Source organism: Dysidea avara, chromosome 2 (genome assembly GCF_963678975.1).
Source record: "Dysidea avara chromosome 2, odDysAvar1.4, whole genome shotgun sequence".
NCBI classification, from domain to species: domain Eukaryota; kingdom Metazoa; phylum Porifera; class Demospongiae; order Dictyoceratida; family Dysideidae; genus Dysidea; species Dysidea avara.
In genome coordinates this window covers 4559743-4585358 of record NC_089273.1, presented here as the reverse complement: position 1 = coordinate 4585358, position 25616 = coordinate 4559743, and the positions used below count along the sequence as shown (strand labels likewise).

The following is a 25616-nucleotide window of genomic DNA, read 5'->3' as shown; positions in this document are numbered from 1 at the left end:
CAGAATATAAATGTAGTCAGAAATGGTGCTTTTTTATTTAATGTATTGGATACCCAGTAATTATTGATGTTTTCTTAAAGCAGCTAGAGTGACCAAAATTGTACGATTATTTGCAAGATTAGCTACAGAATGTCTTAAAATTAAAGAGTTTGAAAATCTAAAGTTTTATGGTTAAATTTGATTTCTACACTTGTTTCCAACTAATGTGTGTAATATTCAGGTAAACTCCCTTAATTTGAAATTACATGTGCTAAACATATATTAGTAGCAAAATTCCTTTCAGTCATAATTGTCACTCTTAACCTGACCAAATGTATAAAAATTAATTTTCTGTATTACCTATAATAATAACCTTACTGCAATGAATTTAGAATCGCCACCAGGAAAACCTGGGTATTTCCCTGCTCTCGTAGTCTATAGACACAAAATCATACAACTGTTATAATGCTGAAATTGATTGGGTGCTTTTCTGGTGTTTGAGCATTTTTACTTACTCAAAACATGTCAATTTAATCCTACTTGTGCAGGTACATAAAGGTAGTAAGTAGACTATGCTTCAACTAAAGATTTACAGCATAACAGTTCATCATAAGAGCTTTGCACCAGTCAATAATAACTAAATGAATGAAATAAAAGTCACTTTATTTTTATCTCATTTAAATCAATTTATATAAAGTGCGTATAATAAAACAAGAGCAGAATTTCAATGTATTTGCAAACTGTTAACAAGCAATCAGTTATCTAGTTACATGTACACCATAATTATAGTAGTAGTTTAGAAATTTACATGCTTTGAAAAGACTACACAAAAATAGTGAATAACTATTGAGGCATGATTGTATGAAATTCATAACTAAATTTTATACATCACACTTTATCTATCTAACTATATGGTATTGTCATATTGTCAATGTCACTGTGCTTTGTAAAATTTAATAAATTTATGAGTTTTCAAATTCATCAAACAAATGCTGTTGTTGATAAGCTGTTAAAATGGAAAATTGTGGCCTTACTTTACTGCCATTATTAGGAGTACCAGCTGCAGCAGCACACAACAATCAACCACCAGCTGTAGATGGGTGCGTTGTTGAGGATAGCAGCATAATTGAGAACTGCTGTTACCTGGGATACCGGTATTCAAGGTTAGGAGATGTTTTTTACAAACATAATGTTTACACTACCAAGACATTTTTGTAGGAATAGTCTAGCAGTTCAGAAAGGTTATTGTGACACTATTACTGCTGGAGGAGGATGTTTACTTTGACGGAGATGTGGTAGATTATGAAGATGGATTTGGTAGCCTGACTTGAGAATTTTGGTATGGCCTTCGTGCCATTCATTGCCTTTACAATTGAGGATGGTCGTGGGAGCCATGTATTGACTATACTTTTACTAATGGAATAAAGTGTTATCTATCATACAGTAACTTTAGAGTAGGACCAACCACTGAACAGTATCCATTAATCATATCAGGTTTAGATGGAAGCACAAATGATCCATTCTCATACAACAATGGTATGAAGTTTACAACTATAGACACGGGGGACAATGATAAAGTAGCAGCAATGAAGAATACATTCAACTGTGTAGTACATGAAGGAGGTGGTACAAGTAGCGGATAGTGGTATAATGCAATAGCCATTTTCAGCCCATTCCTTACAGGGGTTTATCCTGTGGTTATGAGTGAAATTAGACTTTATTTTATGCGAATAATCGGTGATAACTCTGTGAATGTTCATCAGATTCCTACCAAACATTGTACTGAGATCCACTGTTTTGAGCCCTGTAAATGAGCCAAATTTCAACCCGATTAGAGCATGCATTGGTGTTTTATGGTGGATGTTGTGAAGTGTGCGAAATGAAGAAGAAAATAAAGAAATTAAAATGAAATTTTGGTCGCTCGTATCTCAGAAATTTCTGGAGCGATTTTTTTCAAATGTGGCCCTTACCTAGCTGGCACTTCTGAAGCAAATTTGGTTCCAATCTGAAAAGGGCGCACAGAGCTACATACTGTACAGTAGGTGTGAAAATCGTGTTTTCTTTCTACCTGTCAATACACTCACAGTATGGCGCATTGGCTTCTTGAGCTGCCTTACATACTACCATGTGTCTTGATATGGACTAGTACTATTCTGTAAAGGTGATATTCGTCGCATAAAATGTCTCTAGGATGATTTATAAGGCAGAATTTTGGGTGGGGTGCTAAATTTTCAGGGTGCTCCAGGAGTGGATCCATGGGGGGGAGGGTTTGGAGGCTGAAGCCCCCCTTCACTTTTATGCTTTACTTAATCAATATGCTGAGGATTACAATGAAATTTTTTCTTAGAATAATTATATGATCACTAATATACAAATACTCATAAACCCACCCTATAAACATCTTTACAAAGTATAATCAGTGGATTTATGCTAATGTTTATGTAACATGGACCCAAATAATTGAGCATTGGAGGTGTACAAGTTCAAGATACTCTAATAAAGCAGTCACCTAACTATTCTAATGGAGCAATCACTGGAAACATATAGGTGACCGGATTTATGAAAGGGGTCTTTCACACACGTCCAATTTACCAACTGTGACAACTCATAACTACAGATTGGAAAAGGCTATTGACTTGAACTTTGGTCAGTAGTGAGCACCAACATAGTTTAGTAGATGGAGAAGTTTTTAGGTTAATGTGTTACTTGGGCACTTAATTATGTTCTTCTGTATTCTGTAGATGTACGTGGAATACCTCTTTTTGCAAAATCCAGTCACATAGTTGGTTCTGTTACAGAATTTTTCCACATCTGCCTTCACCTATACACACAATGAAGTGCATCAGTCTTTTAAAAGGCTTGATTCATCTACTTGTGTAGTTAAAATGTAAGGCAATACTTAATTCAGGTACACAATTTCCATTGAAAATGCTCTCAGATTCAATCTTGTATCATTCAATTTCAAAATTTTCCACTTTCAACATTATTATACTCTAACATGCACCTATTTTTGTGCAGGGTGCACCATGTGCTATTTTTTTGCTATTAACAAAATCCTTCAGAGAACCATACCTATAATCTAAAGGCAGTATATAAAATATCTAAAGGCAGAAATATGAATTTTACGTGGAAATGTCAAATGTCTCCAAATTGCAGTATTTTAGCAGCTATTTTTCAAAAGTTTCCTGGGGGACATGCCCCCACCCTAGTTTCTGCATGCTTTGCTGGGAGGTATGCTTCCCCCCTCCACCCAAGAGATTATAGTACCTTGAGCTAGCCCCCCCCTTTATAAATCCTAGATCCACCCCTGCGCTTCCCACTTAAACTATATATTCAACACTTCGCCAATACATTACAATTCTAAAGGACACTCCCAAAAATGCATAAAATGGCATTAAAACAGTGATTTTCGTGTACTTTCGAAAAAGCAGCAACATTACGTGGTGGCACCCACAAAAAACGCCTGTTTATTACTCGCATTCTCTGTATTGCAGACGTCAAAGGGGTGATATGATTGAAACATATAAGATACTTAAACGACATTATGACTTGGACCCATCTACATTTTTTACTTTAAATACTGCTACCACCAGGGGCCACTCTCTTAAGCTTTTTAAAGAAAGATCAAGATTACTTGTTAGGCAGAACTATTTTACAAATAGAATAGTCAATCTATGGAACTCCTTACCTGACTTTATCATTTCAGCACCAACAGTTGCAACCTTCAAGCTGTGCTTGGATAATTTTTGGAAGCAATCTAGATATGGGCACCTTCAAAGGCCTGCGGCCTAGCTTGGCAAGTTAGCTTACCCGAAACAAGTCCATCACAGGATGAGAAATGGTTTGTAGACCTTTGCAAAACTGTCTTTGATATTGGCATAAAAGTTACTAAGATCCTGCAATTGGGCAAGTCTGCTGAAGAAAAGGCTAGACCACTACTTATTGTTTTGGATAATTTATCTCACAAAGAATTTATAGTTTCCCACTCCTACTACCTCCGACGTCACTCCCAGTATACGAATATCTATGTCTCTACTGACATGACCAAATTTCAGCGTGAGAAGCACAAGAAACTAGTACAAGAGCTAAAGCAAAGGAGAGAAAGGGGTGAGAAATATTTAATAATATTTAATGGTGAAATTGTGCTTAGAAGAGCTCGTAACCCAAAACACGGAACTCAGCCAATGTTACAACCAGTTCTACAGCAATCAGTAACCCCAATCATGCTTGATCTTAATGAGGAGTGTACCTGACAGAGGTCAAATTAGAGAGGATATTTTTGATAACCCTAATTTAAGCCAAATTTTTGTTAGCAACTTTTTTAATCAAACTGATAATTGTCTACTTTCAGATGATGACACTATTATTAGTGACTCGGATACTCAGTTTAGTAATCCTGATACATTGTATAGTGAACTTAGTAATACTTCTTTAGAAGATAGCAGTGACCTTGACTTGTCTGACCTAGTGGATTCTGACCATCAAAGTAACTTAAACTCTAACAATTCCTTGAATCTTTTGCTGATTAATTTACAAAGTATTTTGAGTAAAAAAGAAAGTTTTTGGGAGACGCTAGATGATCACACCCCTGACATTGTGATTGGTTGCGAGACCTGGCTCAATTCATCAATCCTTGATAATGAAATTATGCCCAAGAGCTATAAACTGTACCGAAAAGATTGTAAAAATGGGTATGGTGGAGTGCTGATTGGTATTAGCACTACCTTATCCAGCAAACCTGTTGATATTGGTACACCTTGTGAAGTGTGTGCTGTCAGTTTGCAGCTGTCTCATGGTCAGGAACTTATTATAATTGGTGCATATAGACCCCCTAGCAGAGATGTTGAATATCAGCAAAATCTATGTAAAAGTATTTGTGACATTACAGCATCACGACCCAACTCGTTTATTTTCTGTGCTGGTGACTTTAATGTACCAGACATAGAGTGGACCAGTCATTCTATCGTTTCGCACAGATACCCATTGGATATTAATCAACAAACTCTCAAAATGGTAGATGACTGTTATTTTACCCAACTAGTGAGTACTCCCACTAGAAATGAAAACATTCTTGATATCGTTTTCACTAATAGACCATCTCTTATTAACTATTGTAAAGTTATACCTGGCATTAGTGACCATGAAGCTGTCTTGACCTCTTTTATGACACAGGTAGTTTACTACAAAGGAAGTGAGCGTAAGCGTTATTTATGGAACAGGGTCGATTTCCAAGAGATGAGTATTGAGATGACAAGGTTCACTGCATGGTTCACCGATCATTTTTGTATTGATACTCCATTTGAACACTTATGGTTTCATATTAAATCTATGCTCTTAAACCTGCTAGATAAGTACGTCCCATCAAAAATGGTGACGAATAGTAACAGACAACCTTGGGTTAATCGCCATATTAAGCAACTTGGTAGACGGAAGAAAAAGTGCTACAAAAGAGCTAAAGTAAGTAATTCACCATCAGACTGGCTACATTATAAATCATTTAAAAAGGAGATGCAGAGAGAATGCAGAAATGCACGTAATTCTTACATGACTCGATCACTGTTTAACCCATTTAGAAGTGGAACAAAGAAGAATTTTTTCCGTTACATTAAATCTCTCCGTAAAGATAATTGTGGTGTACCTATGTTACAGAACGAAGGGGTTACATATACTGATAATTTGGATAAAGCAGAAGTATTAAATAAACATTTTGCCTCAGTGTTTACTCATGATAATGATTCACCAGCTCCACACCTGGATCCTAGCCCATACCCTGATCTTCCATTACTTGAAACATCTATTGAAGAAGTATATACCCTATTGACACAAGTCGATCCTTTCAAGGCTACAGGTCCAGATGGTATCCCTCCCAAGTTATTGAAAGAGATGGCATTTGAATTATCTCCTAGTTTAACATTGCTGTTTAATTCATCATTGAAACAAGGAGGGATTCCACACGACTGGAAAATAGCCTCTGTGACCCCTATATTTAAGAAGGGCAATCGTAGTAACCCGACAAACTATAGGCCAGTTTCATTAACATCTGTGTGTTGCAAAACTCTGGAACGAATAGTACACACTAATATTATGGAACATCTGAATAGTCTGAATATACTCTCAAAGTGTCAATACGGTTTTTGTGCCAAACACTCTACTGAGCTACAATTGTTACACACAGTTCATGACTTAGTGTCAAACCTTAACCAGAAAATTCAAACTGATGCCATCTTACTTGACCTATCTAAGGCATTTGATAAGGTGTTACATCGTTATCTCCTACATAAGTTGCAGCATTATGGAATACGTCATGAGATCTTAGAATGGACTTCATCCTTTTTGAGCAGCCGCACTCAATATGTTACTTGTAATGGTTCTCAATCATCACCCATCGATGTTATTAGTGGAGTGCCCCAGGGCACCGTCCTCGGACCCTTATTATTCTTAGTTTACATTAATGACTTACCTGATTGTGTATCATCTTCTTGTGGCTTGTTTGCTGATGATTGTCTGCTCTATAGACCAATACATACTACAGATGATAGTCGTTTCTTACAGGAGGATTTGTTACGAATTGAAGAGTGGGCTAATAAATGGATGATGACATTTAACACAGATAAATGTGAAGTATTACAAGTTACTTTAAGTAATCCAAAACCCACAAGCTATTTCCTGTACAATAATCAACTAAGAATGGTTAGTCACGCAAAATACCTTGGTGTGATATTGGACTCTAAGATGAACTTTAACAAACATATTACCACTATTTGCAGAAAGCTAATAGTGTATTGGCGCTTCTTAAGCGTAATCTATATCATTGTTATTCTCAAATACGAAGCCAAGCCTATTTCTTGTATTTGAGACCAATACTAGAATATGCATCAATAGTTTGGGCACCATATACTAAGACTAACATTGAGAAGCTTGAAAGTGTTCAGCGACGTGCTGCCAGATTTGTGGTGTCTGATTATGATTTTTCAAGTAGTGTTACCAGTATCCTGAATGAGCTTAAATGGTGTAGCTTGGAGGTTAGAAGACAAGTAAGTAGACTGATGATGTTTTATAAGATATTGCAAGGTTCTGTCGCACTAGAACTACCCTATGAGATATCTCTCATCGACACTGTTACTAGAGGGCACAATAGAAGATATCAAACACCTTTTTCAAGAATTGATATACACAAATTCAGTTTCTTCCCAGCTACTGTCAGATTGTGGAATAGTTCACCTGACTCAGTTGTGTTAATTTGGATTCCTTTGAAGCATTCCGTAGATCTGCTACTGATTTCTTAAACAAATTCTGCCGCTTATTAGCTATCTTTTCGCCAAATGCGTAATGTAAGGGGAATGTATTGTCCTGGGATTCACCGGTTGCCAAGACCATGGGAATTAACCCTAAACTAATTCTAGGTCTGGAATACCGTATATGTGAATAATTCTTTGATATTTCGAAGGAATTGGACCAAGAGTGGCTGGCTTAGCCTTTTTAGTGTTGAGATGAACTAGCCGCGAGTTCATACACTTCGAATAGCATCCGCGTGAGTGACTTCGTTTGTACGTATATATAATAGTTGGGTTCTTGATTGTATAAGTTCAGTATATAGGTCTTTATAAACGCAAATTGTATTTCCTAGTCCTGGGTTTTGCGCTTAACGCTGTGTCATTTGCAATGGGGGCGGCGGAATTTCGTTAATATCAATAGCTAAATTTCGCAATCCCAATGGATATTTTTGATATGAGAAACTGAGGGCTTCTTAACAAGCTTTGGTGAGTTTGAGAATTTAGAGGGAAAGCCCACCACGGGCCCTCCAACAGCTTTAGAATAATCACCGGGTATCGTTTCACTATGATCACTGAGAATATGGCGGGTTTACGATATCATGAGCCTATAACGCCCACACTTAACCGGGTATATATTATATAATATATAAATATTGGAGGTAAAAATACTTGTATTAAAGGCGACGGTAGCGTCTGTGATATCAGCAACTTCAAAGACGTTTGACATAAAGGCTGTGTAATAGCTGAGATTATGAACCTTTGAATAAAACGCACCACAAACGCGGAGACTTTAGCCGCACGGCATAGATTTAAGATTTAAGATTAGGTACTGGGCAGTCAGCTCAGCTGGTTTGCCCAGGGGGTGAAAACCCCAAATGGTACAATCAAATACATACATACATACATGCAATTTGATAATTAATTACAGTAGTGAAGGTTAAGTACGTAAATAAATTCATCCAAGTTTCTTGATTCTATTATATTAATTGGCAACTCATTCCAGTCTTAAACAGTTCTAGGATAATAACTATATTTATAGGTGTTGAGGGTTGCTTGTGGCAGAATGAAATGATTGGGGTGATGTTGCCTGGTACAAAATTGAGTTCTTTGATAATGTGAGGGGATGGAGATCGGTAGTGTATTATTAATTATTTTATAGAATAGTGTTAATCTTGATGACTGACGGCGTTGTTGTAATGTAGGTATACTAAGAGAGGACAATAATGACGTAACACTATTTCTGGAGTAATCTGATAAAATCCATCAAGCAGCTCTTCTTTGCACCTTTTCTGACTTATAAATGTCAGTGTTATAATACGGATCCCAAACTGGGGCGGCATATTCCATAATTGGTCGAACCAATGTTAAATATGCTGTTCTTTTAGTATCAGATGGGCAGTTGTTTAGGTTTCGTTTAATAAAATTTAGCACTTTGGTTGCTCTGTTACTTACTGTTTGTATATGTGATGACCATGACATAGTGTTATCAATCACTACACCTAAGTATGTATGGCACTTCTTTATATCGACATTATGACCTGATAAGGTATACGTATATTGTATGGGGTTCAGGGAACGAGTACACCTCAGCACAGCACATTTCTCAACATTTATTTTCATTTGCCATTTGTGAGTCCATTCACATATTTTATGTAAGTCTTCCTGTAACTGCTTTGAATCTTGCGGTGTTGTAACAGTCTTGTAAATAACACAGTCATCAGCAAACAATCGAACTGAAGATGTAATGTTTTCATTTATGTCATTAATATATACAAGAAACATAAGGGGGCCTAGTACAGTACCCTGTGGTACCCCAGACTTAACAGTTGTTGCGCTAGATGATTCTCCATCAACAATTACCCTTTGATATCGTTTGGTTAGCCAGGAAGAGATCCATTGAAGAAGAGGCCCTCGTATACCATAGAATTTTAATTTGTTTAACAGTCTTTTGTGAGGAACTGTGTCAAAAGCCTTAGAAAGTCTATAAACAATAAATCAGTCTGTTGCTGGCTATTCATAGATCGTTGGATCTCATCTATAAAATCAACTAGTTGTGTTTGGCAGGAGTGGTTGGGCCTGAATCCATGTTGTAGAGGATTTAAAGTGTTTAGTGATGTAAAAAAGGACATTATATGGTGAAAAATAACATGTTCCATTACTTTACAAAGGACTGATGTTAGTGAGATTGGTCTATAATTTGCAGGAGAACTTCGATTTCCCTTCTTGAAGACAGGGGTGCATGTTAGCTGACAACCAATCCTGAGGTATACCTTTGATATGAAGACTGTCTAATAGCTAAGATTACGGCGACTTGAAAAAACCTTTGAATCAAATTCACCACAAACGCGGAGACTTCAGCAGCACGGTATACCTTTGATATAAACACTGTCTGATAGCCAAGATTATGGCTATTAGGCAGTCTTTAGTACACAACGTCTCCGTGTTCGCTGAGATAGTGGCGACCTCGAATATCTTTAGTACACAACGTCTCCATGCTCGCTGAGATAGTGGCGACCTCTGATATCTTTAGTACACAACGTCTTCGCTGAGATAGTGGCGACCTCGGATATCTTTAGTATACAACGTCTCCGTCTTTGCTGAGATAGTGGCGACCTCTGATATCTTTATTATATACTAATCAAATGCATTGAAATCGCTGGGATTACTGCCACTCCTTTCTCCCGCCCACACAAAATGTACACATCATGGGTGAAATAGAAATTAAAACAGAAATTGCTTTCTCCGAGTTGTCAAGAATTTATTGCTTTCAGTTAACAAGTTATATTTGCAGGTGTAGTATGATTGCTATGACTGAAATAAATCTAGGTTACTAATATGCCACAGTTCTGTAGTTTGTCTAGAGCCAGGTACACCCTCCCCTTTGTACAAAATTAATACTATTTACAAAAAGGCTATCACTTGGTGGACTAAGCAGGCACTTGCAACCATGGCAACAACATGCTTAGGGGCTTATTTAAATTTCTAGGTGTGGTAAGGAGCAGCCATGTATAATGAACATTCTTTCTTATTCTTAAAGCTTACTGAGTTTCTAATTTTAATTTATTTTATCTATTAGCTAAGGCTTCACAGCTATAAGTGTTGAAGGTCTGTAGGACACCCGATCCTACAACCTATTTAAAGTTGTTATATAAAGTATGTTTGAAAAGGTGGAGAAAGGAGAAAAGTCCATGACTAGCTTTGGTCACCCTTGCCGAACCTGCAGCCAGCTCATTACTAATATTGTTTGAATCATTTCTCTGCTGCAGGCGTGCTACTGCCAGGCCCCCAGATGTAAAATGCTATAAGTATGAGTACTAAGAAGCTACATATGTATCATGCGGACTTTCATGCCTATATATTCCTAAGGTAGCAACCACTGTAAAATCTAAAGTGTCCCCTGGCCACCAAAATATCCACTCTATTATCATCATTGCATGTGGTGTCTGTATTGGGACATTTTGGTGACTTCAGTATTTATCACTTTACTGAAAATAATTTCTAGAGTCATGTCAATAGAATCAACAGCAAGGGGAGAGCCTGTTGGATGAACTGTAGGAATGATGGTAGTATATCTTCAATGGTAAAAAGTAATCATTGCAAATTAAATTAAAGAATGAACATTTCAGAATCTGAGCACACTGTAACCATTGGGACATACACTTTAAAAAACTGCAGTATCCACAGGAAGTAAATATTCTGGGCCTGATGAATTCATTGCCGTCTAATATATATATTCAATAAGTTGTTTAATAGTTGTATAGAGTTGTAGACTGAAAGTCTTCCCAAGTACCACCCATTCACAACAGTGCATGGAATCTTGTTTCAGAGTCAAACTATTGACCAATTAATTTAACTTCTAGGTATGTATAATGTTTACAAGCTTAGGGGATTTATTGTTAATGATCACATGCATATTGAGAGTGCATGTGACATTATCCACTAGCTGGTCTAGATCTCTGCTCGTGAATTTTTACTTAAAGATCTTGTACTACCCAATTACTACACAAGAACAATTATTAAGTTGTATATAGGTCATACATCCCAGTAACAAGTAGTGTACCATGTACGAGATCAGTGTTAGGTCCTGTGCATGCTCTTCACAATGTTTAATTTGTCACTGGTATTATATACCATCAATTGTTTCAAGTCCTGTATTCATGCATATGTTTGCCAGTGACACTAATGATAATCTCATGTACCTTTTCAAACATATAGTTTCTGTAAAAACTTGAAGGAGTCTACAGACCTTCAGAACTTATGCTGCAAATCTTAATGAATAAATAAATAAACATATAAATAAATAAATAAAATTAATAAATAAATAAAATTAATAAAGAAGTATAGTGATGACTATGGCTCTTCAAAATGATCACTTTATAAAATGGTCAGTCACTTGGCTGACATTTAATGAAGTGCAACTATATTTTAGTGGAATTTTTGAAGCATATCTCCAATGCCGCAACAGTTTGAAGTACTATACCCCTTTAATTAACAATCATTTTTATAATTGCGATTTATTTAACTATGTGTAATTACTGTATAATTATCACTTAACCCTCAGTATACCCAATACATCTAATCATTTGTTGTATACTTATATTTTCTTGTTTGCAACCATCATTATTGAAAATATACAGTGAATGAAATGAGAGGATGTAATACACTAAGTATACACACAGAAAACCTTAGTCACATATGACCAAAGACTGGCTCTTAAAATGAAACTAGAGTGAAATGAGAAGTACAAAAACATTATAGCATAACTATATGTACATATAAATTATAAATGACAAGATTCAGTGAGTTCTAAGTAAGACACAGCCATTCTGGCCTTGAAGTCCCGTGCTATAAATATGGGATGCCGTGACGAAAGTTTAAAGACACTATTTAGAAATTAAATTCTGACAAGTAAAATTTAATCAAAAATTCCAATTGACAGAAAATTGTCGGTAGCTAGTTCAGTCCCCAAAAATTCCAATTCATCTGGGTATAGGTTTTGTAGTGGTTAGGGATTTTCAGCTGATTGTTCTGCTAAACTGGTATTCTTCCTTAACATAATAATTGTGGCTATATAACTACCTTTCAGAGTATAGGTTTCTAAAACAAATACAATAATGATAGATGGTCAGATCAGAATTTAAGGTTATCAGTAGAAAGTGTCTTTTACAAGTTCAGCTAAAGTATCAGACAGACGTCAACCTTGGATAAACGCTGAGATTAAATGGCCCTCAAATAAAAAAACTACAGTTATTATGATAATGGATAGGTAGATAAAGAAGAAATGGTGCAAGAAGAAATTTAGAAGTGTCTTAAGAACCTCCTTAAATTAATTTTGGTAAATTTAAGCATTTGTGGCCTACATGGTATATGAATTAAGAGTTAATATGTAGCAATATATAATGCAGGTTTGAAACCTGAGAGAAATCTTGCAACTTGATTGGTTACATCCTAGGAACTTCATCTTCACTGCATGATACTGGTAAATGTGAAGTATCTTCAACAGTGAAAATAGAGGAAACATTTGCTTTGTCATTATCATCAGAGAATTATGATGTATAACGTAACTCCAGTTTGGTCCATACTAAAAGAAACCGCTAATCAAAATTGCTCAAAGCTTCATGTACCAGTCCATGTTACAGACTCTGACTGGAAAGCTGCTCAGAAAAGGTGATAGATCATTACCTATAATAGTTATTAGGGCTAAAACAAACCATTCAAATAGCTCGTTATTCATTCTAAATTCTAAATCAAATATTCGATACTATGTAAGCAGATTCAATATTCTATAGACATACTTTACCCTAAAAGTATGTCTGACAGACATACTGTACCCTAAAAGACATACTATACCCTAAAAGTATGTCTGATGTAGCTATACCCTAAAGCAATAGCTCTTTTGAATAATTCTTATCAACATAGCTAATAGACTAAAACTTTGATGAAATATATGGGACTTATAGTAGTTGTACCAATAGATCAGCACAAATGAAGTACAGTTTCATTTCCTACAAAAACATAATCGCAAGTGTCTGTGAATAAAACATATTTAGAATATTCGAATCAGTATTTGTTTTTTTTACAACAGAGGCATTTAGAATATTCATTTTAGCTCTAGCAATTATAGGTCAATATCATTATGCAGTAAGGCTCTTCATGCATTCTCGGCAAGCATTAATAATTATTTATCCTTAGCCAAAATTGTTTATGATAACCAACATGTATCAGGGAAAGCATAAACCAATTATCACAATTGAGTTTATGAGGTGTTAACCCTATAATAGCAATTCTAACTATAACTACTGTAACTCAGAAAGGACACATTAAATCAAAAGCTTATGCAGCTCTAGCAATCTTGAATCATATTTGTGACCCTGCTCATGTCATATCAAAGAACATTGCTTTAAGACATCAGTGCTACATGTGTCCTATAATAGAATAAGCCTCCACGATATGGACTCTTCAAAAATGTTCCAGAGAAGATCTAGAGCTGCTAGGTTGTGTATAGTAAGTATATGATCAGGACAACACTAGACTATTATAGTGTTACTATTTTGCTGAACTCTCTTGGTTGGCCAATGATATATTGAAACTAGAAGATCATAGCTACTTTAAAGTTGCAAAATTTTAAAGAATCTGATTTGCATACCCATGCATGCAGGAGTATAGCTACCCCTTTGGCCTAATATAGATCTGCAGCTGTCACTTGTAACACCTGTGGGTATACCAATACCATCTACAACACTTACATGATGTACCTGTGAATCATACTGACATTCATTAATTTCCCTCAGCAAATAGATTCCACCTTACCTTAGATACATACTAGACTACATGTTGTGGGGACACCACTGGGTCTGGGAGTTTTTCTGTATTCTTCACATTTCAGCTACTGTAACATGTTTCTGCATGACTCTCTGTATTCACAAGCCTTCTCACAGGTTCCTAGTAGAATGGCATTCCCAGAATATAGCTACATGCAATGACTCAGCCGGTTTGATAGATTTACACAGAAATTCCGGTATAACTTTTATATATAATTTGTAAATAATTGATACCATCATTGAACAATGAGAGAATGTATATATCTGCAATAAAAGCATGAATGTGTCCTCGGTCTCATGTGACCACAGAGAAGTGTTAAATAAACACTGGTGTGGGCAAGGCAAAGTGTGAAATACAAAAAAAATTGCTATATGCAAGAGAGAGAACCATCATCAAAATTATTTGTGTTGAAGAACTGAAATGTGCACAAGCAAATAAACATGTGAAACCTCGGAAAACGTGCAACCACAAAGTGAGCCATGCAGAAAACATACTGTGGGCATGGCAAGGTAAAAACATAGCGAGAAAACCTAAAGGCTCACTAGCATGTATTACAAAATATAAAGAATAAAAAAATCCCACCTAGTAGACCTATAGCTACACTAAGTAATACAGTTTAAAATCAGATCACGATTAATTAGGCCACTCCAAATCTGTTTTCCGTCAACAGCCCACATTTGGTTACTGTCAGCTCTAAATATTCTATTATTCCGTATTCTTTCATTATTTTGTGGTTGTTCTTGAATACTTACAGACTCAGTAAAGCCATCTTGAAATGGTGTCAGCTCATGTTCCAGCAATGCTATATATATCAGGTCGATACACTATATATATCAGGTCGATACAATCTTTACTTTTGTGTTATTTTTGCAACTTAAAAGGAAGGAACAAGCATTTATGCAGCTTTTTATGGTTGTGCCAATTTTATAATGAAATAATGAGAGTGGACCTTTTTTTTTGCTTTGTTTTTTTTGGAAATGGGACCGCCCGCCCGCCGGCATGCAAATATGCTTGAGTTCAGGACGGAAAACAGAAAATTTATTTGGAGTGGCCTTATATGCATTATACTCTATATAAAATCGAGGTTTCAACTTTACGCATGTCATTGGTGTGCTTTCAAGCGCCTGTTTCCATGTACTAAAACATCACGTGCATCACAATCGTGGAAAAATTCAACACGTGGTAACACATGTTGAATTAGTTTTGTGGAAAAGTAAGTAGGAGATTGGTTTTCAGTGGTAGTCTACCATAGTTACGTGAATCTTTTTTTGTGTAGCTAGCGAAACATTTAGTGCCTTACTCCAGGGTGCATCACACTGAACTGCAGGGAAATCGAGCACGTGTTGGCTAATAGTTTCGCGGAAAGTAAGCATTGATCATCAGTGGTACAATATTGGTACTTGTATCTTTTATAATAGTGGAACTTTCAGACGAGCCAGTGAGAAAGAAACGTAGGAAACAAAGTTTTGCTGTGCCACAATTGCCAAGATCAGTTGATAGCAATTGGGTGAGTAGGTTTAATTTAAATGGACAAATTGTCAAAACATCAGATGAAGTGGGAGATGGTGGTTCAAGTAGAGTGTACAAGGGCTTTTTTGGGAGAAAAGATGGTTGCTGTTAAGCAATTGAAATTCTATTCTTCAAGGTTTGCATCCAGTGTGATAGCTGCTTATGAAGGTCTTTTTGAGCTGTCACATAGAAATGTTGTGAAAGTCTTAGGAATCTGTCCAAAAGAAGGATACATAATAATGGAGTATTGTGAAAAGGTTGTTGATGGTATTACTGTTAGAACCTTGGCTGACTTGCAGCTGCATTTTGGTAGCTTGTTACCATTGGATTTACGAATTACTGCAATTGCAGATGTTGCAGATGGAATTCAATATTTACATGACAAGGGTGTGGTACATGGGGACATCAAACCCCTCAATGTGCTAGTATGTGGTGAGGAGAACGAACAGTTCTGCTTTAAGGTTACGGATTATGCATATTTAGGAAATAAAATTGCCACTCCGTCATCTTCTAAATCAGTATCAATAAAGCAACTGATGACACCTGCGTACATGGCCCCAGAGTTGTTTAGTGATGATGGCATTTACTCACAGCCTACAGCATCAAGTGATGTGTACTCTTTAGGACTTTTAGCCTATGAGGTCATCTTAGGTATAGACCCATGGAAGAATGTTTCATTTGATCTTATTGAACGAGTTAGGCATGGGTATCGCCCTGTTATTCCAGACACAACTCCAGAGCATATAGTTAGTATAATTGAAAAATGTTGGCTGCATGATCACTTGCTACGTCCCTCAGCTTTTAATGTATATAAAGAATTGGAACATTATTTATACAGCAATGAAGATGAATCAAATTCCACAGAAGTAAATAATGATGACACAGAAGCCAACAGCTTTCTAGCCATAGAAACATCTCCTTTAAAAGAAGTCCCAGTTTCCAGTATATCTGTAGCTTCAGGTGGCTATGAGGTTTCACACAGCATTGATGTAGCACATGCATCACTTCCAGACCACTCAGATGTACCACATGGATCAATATCACTTGTAGAGAACACTGATGTACCTCATGGATCACTTTCACATGAAACTGACATACCACATGCATTGTCATCTGAACCATGGCTGCTTGGTGATATAGCCACTACAAAGTGTTACAAGACAAGATAGATGGCGAGACAACGGATCAAGGTCCAGCACGCGAACCAACACAAACTCTTATTATTACTTTCTAATCTCAAGCCTCTACGCATGCACAATATATACACCATCATAACACACACACCCCCACAAAATCCCCCCTACAAAGAGAAGGTACACTACAAAAGCGAGGTGGGTGGTAAGTACAACATGACACAAGTACATGGGTGTATATAAGCAACAAAACAAAAAAAAAACCAAGTATGCATACAGTTCCAAAATGACATAATCCATAACAACAATATGCCAAAAAGTAAAATCAACTAAGGGAAGAGAAAAAAAAACAATCGTTCAAACTTCACATAGCTCTAGACAGAGCGTCTGCCAGCACATTATCACGTCCTTTTACATGACATATTTCCAAGTCATATTCTTGAAGGGCTAAGCTCCACCGAAGCAATCTCTGATTGCTGTTCCTCATCTTATTGATGAACACTAATGGATTGTGATCCGTGAAAACTTGGACTGGAGCAACTGTGGGACGTAGATAAATGTCAAAATGCTGAAGAGAAAGCAGTAAAGCCAAAGTCTCTTTCTCACATGTAGAATAGTTACATTGGTGAGCATCAAACTTTTTGGAAAAATAACAGACAGGGTGATCGATCCCTTGTAGGTCCTCTTGTAGAAGGACACCGCCCACTCCAATGTCACAGGCATCCACAAACAACTTAAATGGTGCACTGAAATTGGGTGCAACAAGTACTGGTGCCAATAACAACACTGACTTAATTCGTTCAAATGCACTCTGACAAGCTGATGTCCAGACAAATTTCTGTTTCTTCTGAAGAAGTGCAGTGAGCGGAGAAGCAATTGTGGCAAAGTTGTGACAAAATTTCCGATAGTACCCTGCCATTCCCAGGAATCTCATGAGGTCACGTTTATCTTTAGGTACTGGGTACCTCTGAATGGCTTCAACCTTAGCTGTCACCGGAGCGACCTGACCTTGACCAACTACATAGCCTAGGAACACTACATGAGCATGACAGAATTCACTTTTCACTAGGTTTACCATCAACTCTGCATCACGTAGTCTGAACAAAAGATCACGGAGCTGAACAAGGTGCTGTTCCCAATTGTCACTGTATATTACTAGATCATCTATGTACGCACCACAACCATTCAGACCTGAAGTCACCTTATTTATCATCCTCTGGTAAGTAGCTGGAGCGTTTTTCATCCCAAAGGGCATTACAGTATATTGGTATAGCCCGTCTGGTGTCACAAATGCTGATACTTCCTTTGCCTGTTCAGTTAATGGCACTTGCCAGTAGCCTTTTAACAAATCAAATTTGCTAATGTACTGAGAATGTCCGATTTGGTCGATACAATCGTCTACTCTAGGTATCGGGAAAGAATCAGATCTGGTCACAGCATTAACTCGTCTAAAATCAGTACAAAATCTAAATGTACCATCTGGTTTGGGAACCAGGACACAGGGGGAGCTCCACTGGCTCTGACTCTCCTCAATGATGCCATTACGTAACATGTATTCCACTTCGTGTCTTAAAGCAGTCAACTTAGCAGGGTTCACTCGGTAAGGGTGCTGTTTGATAGGGCGAGTATCACCAACATCTACGTTATGACAGGTAGCCGTTGTCCTCCCTGGAACATCAGGAAATAGATCAGAGAATTCCTCAACAAGCTGCTTGATTACAGCACTCTCGTTCTCTGGGAGATGGTTCAACTTGTCACTTATCTTGGCAAGGATGTCTGAGTTGTGCAGTTTCATACCCTTCTCCACAGGACTAGGATCAATTCCATTATTAGGAATGTGACTACTTACAGTGGCTATATTAATTAGTTACAGTTCTGCAAGAAGTGGGACCATCCTTGCCATGGTAAGGTTTTAACATGTTGATATGACAAAGTCGCTTCAGCTTCCGTCTGTCTGGGGTGCTAATTACATAATCAACTTCACTTGTCCTATTCTCCACTGTATAAGGTCCACAGTACCGGGCTTGGAGGGGGCTACCATGAATGGGGAGCAACACTAATACCTGGTCTCCAGGACGAAATGTCCGTGTTCTAGCCTTTCTGTCGAACCATGTCTTCATCTTACACTGACTCTCCTTAAGTTTCTGCCGTGCCAGGTCATTAGCCCTCGTTAATCTTTCCCGTACATCTGATACATGTATGAGAAGATTATCTGATGAGTCTTCAGCTAACCATATCTCCTTGAGGAGTTTCAATGGGCCACGTGGGGTATGACCGAACACTAACTCAAAAGGGCTGAATCCCAATGACTCCTGTACAGACTCACGTACAGCAAACAGTAGGAGTGGAATGCCTTCATCCCACTCTCTCTTCTCCTGCAGGCAGTAAGCCCTCAACATGTTCTTTAATGTCTGATGGAATCTCTCCAATGCACCCTGTGACTGGGGGTGGTATGCAGTTGACTTCACTTGCTTGATACCCAGTTGAAACATGACCTCTTGAAATATCCCAGACATGAAATTTGAACCCTGGTCGGACTGAACTGACTGAGGAAGCCCCACCAGAGTAAAAAATTTGATCAAAGCCTTCACTATCTGTGGTGTCCGGATACTTCGGAGCGGAATGGCCTCCGGATAACGGATAGCCGCACACATTATGGTTAGGATATATTGGTTTCCACTCTTACATTTGGGAAGTGGCCCCACACAATCAATAATAACATGCGAAAATGGCTCACCTAACACTGGAATGGGCTTCAGAGGAGCCACTGGTGGCTTCTGATTGGGCTTTCCCACCATCTGGCAAATATGGCATGAACGAATGAAGCTCTTCACATCTCTGTGAGCTCCAGGCCAATAGTAATGATTCAACACTTTACAATAGGTCTTCTTGATACCTAAATGGCCAGCCATAGGAGTCTCATGTGCCAGACTCAATACAGAGCCACGATACTTCCCCGGGAGAACAATCTGATGCAGAACTTTCCATTCATCACCAGCAGGGACGTCTGGTGACCGCCACTTCCTCATAAGCACTCCCTCTTTCCAGTAATAGCAACTTGGTATTACAGCAGCTTCCTTCTCACTAACAGCATACTGACTAAGTGACTGCATCTCAGGGTCACTCTCCTGCTCTTTAATTAGATTCTGTCGGGACAAAGCATGGTTAAAATCTAACTCATCTACCTGCTGCTCTGCCAAATTACTGGGTGAGACAATAGGTGAGTGCTTCAAAAATGTGTCAGCTAAATCCAGTTGTTGACTGTCCATATTCAAATTTGGTGTAGATTGTTGGTGTTCATCCTGTTCAACTGAGACCCGGGAAGATGATCTAGCTCGCGCCATAGCCCGTGTAACTGCACAGGCAGGAAATAACTCTGAATTCTGTTTTCCTGTTCCTTCATCATTACAGCTCATCTGAGGCACCTCTGAAACTTGAGCGTTCTCCACTACACTTCCTCCAGCTAGATCATTTCCCAACAGGACTGTGATTCCTCTCACAGGTAAGGAGGGCCTAACTCCAATTATCACAGGACCACTGAGTAGGTTACATCTCAAAAACACCTTGTGCAATGGTACCTTCATTGTACCTAGTTCCACACCTTGCAGCAACACACTAGTTCCAGTAGCTGACTCATTCGAAAATGGCAAAGTATCTGCTAGTACCAGAGATTGTGATGCTCCCGTATCACGTAAAATTGTTACTGGATTCTCTCCCACTGAGCCAATAAGGGATATCGTTCCCCGTGGCACAAAAGGCTCATATTCAACTGGGACCTTCATTGACTCCGCTTCAACACTACTATCTTCTAACTTATGGGGTGCAACAACAGAATTACTACGAGTTTTACCATCCTTCCTTTCAAGGGCTGGGCACTCAGCTTTGACATGTCCTCTGCGCTTACAGTAATAGCAGGTCAGGCCCAGTGGCAACCTGGGTGTTTCCCGATCATAAGGATTCTGTGGACCTGTTCCACTTCTGTGGTCACGCTTTCCTGTGCCTGAAGTTTTATTTACAGGATCTGAACGGGCATCTGGCCTGTTAAAGCTGTTTCTGTGAGTCAGTGCATAGTCATCAGCTCTGGTTGCCGCTTGATGAAGGTTATCCACTTTCTGCTCATCTAGGTAAGTCTTTATCTCAATAGGAAGGCAGTCTTTAAAATCTTCTAATAGGATGAGATGTCTCAGTTTCTCAAAGTCACCATTTACTTCATTTGAGGCACACCACCTATCAAACAGGATTTGTTTCTCTCTGACGAATTCTAAATATGTCTGTGTCGACCCTTTCTTGGTGCAACGGAACTTTTGGCGATATGCCTCCGGCACCAGTTCATAGGCCTTCAGGATGGTTGACTTTATCGTGTTGTACACAGAGCTTTGATCGACAGATAAAGCTGAATAAACTTCTCGGGTTTTCCCAACTAGGGTACTTTGAAGTAACAAAGTCCAGACTTCTCTGGGCCACTCCAAACTTGTTGCCACCTTCTCGAAGTGCAGAAAATACCTGTCTGGTTCTGTCTCCTGAAAAGGAGGAACAAATCTTATATGCCTTGTCACATCAAACTTCTCCGAGACACTGGTAGGTGTTTTAGCAGTAACTGTAGCCAGTTCCAATTCCTTTGCCTTCAATTGTACAGCAATCTTACGTTCCTTAATCTCAAGCTCTTTTATTCTGAATTGTGCCTCACGCTCCCTTTCCTTTTCTTGTAACTCTAACCGTTTCATTTCAATAAGGTTACTTTCCTCAATAGCCTCTTCATCATCTGACACAATATTCTCATCCATTAAATAATTACTCACAAGCTTCTTCACATCTCCCTTCCTCATCGAAGTACTTACTTCTAGTTTAAAATGGTTTGCCAGCGCTACTAGTTCTGACCTCTTCCGCGCGGCCAATTCACTTAACTTAGGAGCAGGTACGAAGGTTTCAACACTGAACGACATATCTACAACTCGCAACGATAGTCCACAAAACAATAATCCACGAAACGAGAGTCCAATAACAATAATAATCACCACCAAATAAAATCCACAAAACGATTCCAATTGTAGCTCACCATATGGCGACCATGCCATACACTAAGATCACTGTCTACAATGCCAGGCGACGACCAACTAGCCTAGCACAAAGAGAAAACAAAAACAAAGCGGCTCAACAACAAAAGTCACACCTGTTTCGGTACCTTTGACCCGGTACCAAGGATTTTGAGCTTAGGTCCGCAGTGACTTCTCCGCTGCGACGACAAAAGATCACAATGTCGTTGGTTTTCTCTCCCGGACAAGCCCCCACTTGTTACAAGACAGGATCGATGGCGAGACAACGGATCAAGTTCCAGCACGCGAACCAACACAAACTCTTATTATTACTTTCTAATCTCAAGCCTCTACGCATGCGCAATATATACACCATCATAACAAAAGTCACAGCTCAACATCAGAGAATTAAAGGAATTCCAAACACAATGCTTGGCTGCTATAAACAGGGGTAATGATGTCATAGTAGTACAGCCAACTGGATCGGGAAAGTCAGTTTGTTTTACATTGCCTGCATTACTGTCACATGGCAAGGTCAGCCTTGTTATTGAGCCAATAGTAGCTATAATCATAAACCAAGTTGAAATGTTACAACGCAAAGGAATTGATGCCATTGCTTTGGGTAATGCAGCAGGCATTCCTAAAAAAACAGCCAATTATCGACGTCTGTTTAAAGAACGTACAGATTTGCCTAAGATAGTTTTTTGTACTCCTGAATACCTTTTTGGAACTCCTTCTTCTTGTACATATTCAGGTACCAGTGGAATGTTTCACATATTCGTAGATAATAGTGAAATGTTTTGTATGGTGACTATTGACGAAGCCCACAAGGTTTTTGACCGCATGCCTGATTACCGGTCTACATTTGATAGCATGAAACAGCTAAAAGAGCTTTCTTGCCCTATTGTCGCAATGTCTGCTACTTTGACTGATAAACAGATCAGTGAATTAAAGCAGGAATTTCTGCGAAGTGATAAATGCGTAGTTTTGATCAACAGTGTAAGCCGGAGCAATTTGCAGATATTACTTCAACGATATCGACGGCGAAGACATCGACCATTTGCAGACATCAGCAATAGTATTAATTGTGATGATGAAGATTGTGATGAAGATGATGAGTATCAGTCTACTCTGTCCAGCAGTCAATCTATGTGGGGAGAAACTGTTTCAAAAGTCCTACCTCTGATGAAAGACCAATCCACAGTGCTATATTTGGACTTTGTTAAAGATGTAGAAGATGTCACAGATGTTATTAAAAGAGGTGATGTTAATGTAGGCAAATATACTGGGCAGATGAAAGTTCCTGTACGCGAAGAAATTGAGAAAAAAAATTTTGCAGGGAAATTATTCAGTTCTTGTAGCCACTGAAGCTTATGGACTGGGTGTGGACAACCCCAACATTACTCAGGTAATAAGGATTGGCTGTCCCCGTAATCTAGGGGTCTTACTGCAAGAATTGGGTAGGGCAGGAAGGAAGCCAAACAGCACAGCTTTAGGGTTATTACTGTTTAATGAAGTGCAAGATGATAAGAGATTAGGAGTGTGGCTAAAATCGGCATTAGAAAAGTCAAATGAAGGAAATGCACATTATAAACAAAAAAATCAGAGGTCATAGAAACCTACGTTACAGCATGGAAATTTGTTTACTCTGTATACCATGAAAAATGTCTTTCAAGATCCTTGGCTGCATTGTATGGAGGTGCTGGTGATACCGATCCGCCAACATGTTTTGTTTCAAACAGCTCATTGTGCACAGTATGTGCACAAATTGATCACATCTGTCATTGGAGCATCGACATACAGCCTTTTCTATCAACATTATTTAATACAATGCAACAGTTACATGCTGCCAGTTTGCCAAGAGTCACCAAGACCCTGCTGATCTCAGTTTTGTTGCAGTGCAATGAAACATATGTGAGAAGTTTTGATAGTTTATCTGACTTGCTTGATAGTGATAATGATACTTGTTGGGGTAGTGGTCTTTACATTAATGATGCTAGAATGTCAAAACCGTCATGGCATAAAGTCATATTATGTTGCTGTTCATTTGGGTTACGTTAATGTAACATTTGATTTTCACCCTTATGAAAATCGTCATGAAGTGCATCGAAAATATTCACTTGCATTGACCGGGGAAGTATTCCTCAATAATCCGACTTCTGTAATGTCAGTTGATCCGCAGTCAAATATTGTTGATGTAATGTTGGAAGTGGTTGAAAGCAAGAAATATAGCAAGTGTCATCAGAACTGGGGTAAGCAGTTGAAACCGAGAATAATTGCTGCATTGGAAGGTTGCTCGATAGAAGGAACTATTGACAAAATCAAGTTTCTTGGATTAGGGCCGGAAGTAAATGATGACATGTGTTTTTTCTTTCATGATTGTTTTTCACTTCCTGAAGCAACTAGGAAGCCCCATTATCTATTAAATGTGATACAGTTCTCACGTTCGCAAGCTGGTATTAAACCAATTCAAGTTAATATAGATGGGGTTGAAACAGAGCTGATGGCCAACCGATCTTATTGTTCAGGCGTAAAGGTCTGTGCTGGAGAGGGGTGCAAATATACGGTGTCAACAAAACAACGGGTAAATCGACGCACTGAGCATAAAAATGCTGCCCTTTTATCTACAGGTCCCTGTAACTGTTATATTGCATATGTGTACCCTCCCAATCCTTTGGAAGATGGTAGGAGATGGTTTATAGTACTGAGTGCTGAGCAAACAGGCACAATCATAGTTCTCCGCCCGAATGGAAGATAGCTCCAAATGTGTTACGTGACATTGCCAATGCAGCACAAAGGAACATGCGTATCACTCCTAAGGAGATTCAGAATGGAGTAGGTATGGAATATAGACCAATTGAAAGTTCTTTAGCTGCTATAAACATAGAACGGGTTACAGTGCATGTAAAGAAAGCCAGGCAAGAGGTGGATAAAATTGATAATGAGAGGATTAATCCATTTAAGATCATTGCCTCTTTTCCTAACATTAAAGAGCGTATTGATAAGAGCAACCACTGCCAACAGAGTGAAACCGTAGATAAACTGGTAGGAAAATACCAAATCGATGGAAATGATGCATACTGCTTTGGCAGAGACAGACAATTTGCATTGTTTCAGTCACCATTTCAGGCAAAGCACTGGTCACAGGCAGAAGTTCTTTTCGTAGACGTTGACCACACTGGGTGCCACCATTTTCCATATCTACTTAATGTCGTCTGTTTTAACACCATTACTTCAAAGTACATTGCTTGTGGACGAGGATTATTGAACCGTCAAGATGCTGAATCTATTGGTACAGTGTTGTCTAAATTAGTTGAAAATGTGAAACTCTATCATAGCGAATACATCAAAACTGCTCACAAAGAGATACTAGTTGATTTTGATGATGCAGAATCAAATGCATTAGTTACTAGCTTTGGACAAGAACTTTCAAATGTTTTGCGAGGGTGTGCAGTACATTTTTTGAGGTCTGCTATGCGTGTTTCCAAGTTAGTAAATCCATCTACAACATCACCTAGCTATCACATTTTCATGTCAATTGCCAGGAGAATCCCAGATGAGCCGTCCAAGCAAAGGGTAGATGAAGCTTTTGATGTGCTATGTGGTTTGCAGTCATCTGAACAATTTACAGATCAATTACCACCAGACCTTAGGGCCACAGATTTCACTCAAGTGGATACCAGCAGATGGAAAGAAACAGAAACCTGGGTGGATTGGTGGAAAAGACCTCAAGTTTTGCAGAAGTTGAGTAAAGCATACAGCTCACTTTCAGCTGAAGGATGGGAAGATCTACCAGGAACCACCAATCCAGTGGAATCTATTAATCGACAAAGTGTACCAGAAAACCAGAAATTAGTTTCTTTAAA

The 25616-nt window shown here is 38.4% G+C and overlaps 3 protein-coding genes across 3 annotated transcripts in view; 2 read left to right on the top strand and 1 right to left on the bottom strand.

The window, feature by feature from the left end:
• Positions 1 to 7424: 7424 nt before the first annotated feature.
• The window catches only part of LOC136246468 (uncharacterized), a 38398-nt gene continuing 20206 nt past the window's right edge, over positions 7425 to 25616 (top strand). The window contains exon 1 of the mRNA XM_066037944.1: positions 7425 to 7510. The gene's annotated coding sequence lies outside the window, so the exon portion shown is untranslated. The remainder of the gene's footprint in view (positions 7511 to 25616) is intronic.
• On the bottom strand, positions 18577 to 21660 carry LOC136246361 (uncharacterized). Its single transcript, XM_066037752.1, has one exon. It carries the CDS (start codon positions 21658 to 21660, stop codon positions 18577 to 18579), a length of 3084 nt encoding a protein of 1027 aa, XP_065893824.1.
• Positions 22336 to 23365, top strand: LOC136246360 (uncharacterized). The gene is made up of 2 exons (XM_066037751.1): positions 22336 to 23055; positions 23159 to 23365. Exons 1-2 carry the CDS (start codon positions 22336 to 22338, stop codon positions 23363 to 23365), a joined length of 927 nt encoding a protein of 308 aa, XP_065893823.1.